Consider the following 2,131-nt stretch of genomic DNA (forward strand, 5'->3'; position numbering starts at 1 on the left):
AATGATATTTTATTATTATTTTATCTACACTACTAAGTCTACTCACCTCTCTATGAGGTATGCTGTACGATGATAGATCACACAGACAAAAATATCAACTGATAAAGTTTGGTGAAGTTGTTTACATGTTCTTGAAGAACTTAATGAGTCCCATTGAAAATGGGAAATTGTCTGATAAAACAAAGCCACAGAGCCAATTACTTAGTTCGGTGCTGGAAAAGCATTACTACAATACATTAAGACTTGTCTTTTCATTTGATTTTTAATGAATACCATTTATGTCATCTAGTTGTATAGTAAATAACATTTTTGTTCATTAAATGGATATTGAATTAAATGTAACATTGCTAACTCTAGGTGGGTTTGCAGAATTGCACAAATACAGATATCTTTATTTTGTGATCATATTTACACTTTATATTCTGATACTCTGCTTTAATTCCACTATAGTTTTCCTTATCTGGACTCACAAAAACCTTCACGAGCCAATGTACATTTTTATTGCAGCTTTGTTAATCAACTCTGTTCTTTACAGCATGATTATCTATCCAAAGCTCTTATCTGATGTTTTGTCTGAAAAACAGATGATATCATATCCACTCTGTCTTTTCCAAGGTTTATCATATTACACCTCGGTTGGTTCAGAATTTTTACTGTTGGCAGCAATGGCATATGACAGGTATGTGTCTATATGTAAACCCCTGCAATATCCAGTTATTATGAATAGAATAACTATATATGTATGTCTGATTTTAGCTTGGCTTATACCTGCTTTTGAAGCCTTGATGTTAGGTGTGTTGTATTCTAATGTCAAACTCTGTAGCTTTACTCTGACAGGAATTTTTTGTAATAATTCAGTTCACAAGCTTCAGTGTGTGCCGTCAGTAGCAATATCTATATATGGTGTGGTCATGTTGATAAACATTGCCCTTCTACCTTTGCTTTTCATACTTTTTTCATACATCAAGATTCTTAAAATATCTTACCAAAGGTGTAGAGAAGTGAGAAAAAAAGCTGTAAAGACATGTTTACCCCACTTGCTGGTTTTAATTCACTTTTCTTGTTTTATTTCCTTTGATATAATTATAGTTCGACTGGAAACAGACTTATCAAAAACTCTCCGTTTGATATTGACCTTTGAGTTGATTTTATTTCATCCTCTTTTAAATCCAATTATATATGGACTCAAAATGAATGAAATTTCTAAACATCTCAAGATATTATTGTGTCTAGTTAAATAACACTGAAATCACTGCACTATTATTTATGGCATTTATGTAAGTGTTCAAGTCTATTCTCTTAGTGCTGACATATGTAATGGTCATAAAGCAAAGATATTTAACTTTTTAGACTGATGCTGGTAATATTTAAAGTCTAAACATGCTTGGATTTCAGGTTTTTCCTTCATTTCCCTTTATCACAGATTATTAATCGCTGTTATGAAAATGATTTAGTAAAAAGAGTCAAATTCTGCTGGCCTTTTGTGTGTGTTTGTGTGTGTGTACTGGTTTTTACTTTGTGGGGACCAAAATCTGTAATTTACTACAGCAAATCAATATATCTATCACATGCCAATTACATCTATACATATATATGTGTATACACACACACACACACACACACACACACACACACACACACACACACACACACACACACACACACACACACAAAAAATCTGGACTTCCCGGGTACCACTAGAGGGAGCCCAAGTACCACCACTGGTACACTTACCACAGTTTGCAAATCACTGGGTTAGGGTAAGTTGCGAAAGAAAGCAATATGTCAATGAGATGTCTCCACGAGGACAGCAAACCGGACTGTTGGGTGTGAGTGTATAAAGGAAATGACTTTCTTGATATACAACAGGTTCATTCTCTGATTTAATGTAAATGTGAGTGATAGAAAAAAGTCGAAATTGGATAAAATGACAAGTTATTGTACAATGTATAGTAATCTTTTGTTCATTTATGTGTGTAAAACATATGGTGAGCAAGAACTGGATAACTAGGGTGAATGAACAGAAACTGGGATACATTTTAACAGTTCATATTGGTTTCAATTCAATGTTTTTTATACAAATCCCAACGACCGTTGCCTGAGTGTGAAGACAGAAACCCAACAATCATAT

The 2,131-nt window shown here is 33.5% G+C and overlaps 1 protein-coding gene across 1 annotated transcript; it reads left to right on the forward strand.

Moving 5' to 3' along the window:
• The first annotated feature begins 320 nt into the window (after positions 1 to 320).
• LOC146650590 (olfactory receptor 6N2-like) lies at positions 321 to 1,241 on the forward strand. The gene has a single exon (XM_085385375.1). The coding sequence runs from the start codon at positions 321 to 323 to the stop codon at positions 1,239 to 1,241; it is 921 nt and encodes a 306-aa protein (XP_085241501.1).
• The last annotated feature ends 890 nt before the right edge of the window (positions 1,242 to 2,131 follow it).

Source organism: Rhamphochromis longiceps, linkage group LG16 (assembly GCF_057381845.1).
Source record: "Rhamphochromis longiceps isolate RC_006_pf linkage group LG16, R_longiceps_female_GT1.1, whole genome shotgun sequence".
Classification (NCBI taxonomy): Eukaryota; Metazoa; Chordata; class Actinopteri; order Cichliformes; family Cichlidae; genus Rhamphochromis; species Rhamphochromis longiceps.

Bases quoted from the DNA above. Each gene is read 5' to 3' on its own strand.
- LOC146650590 (XM_085385375.1), top strand. From the start codon at position 321: ATGGATATTGAATTAAATGTAACATTGCTAACTCTAGGTGGGTTTGCA.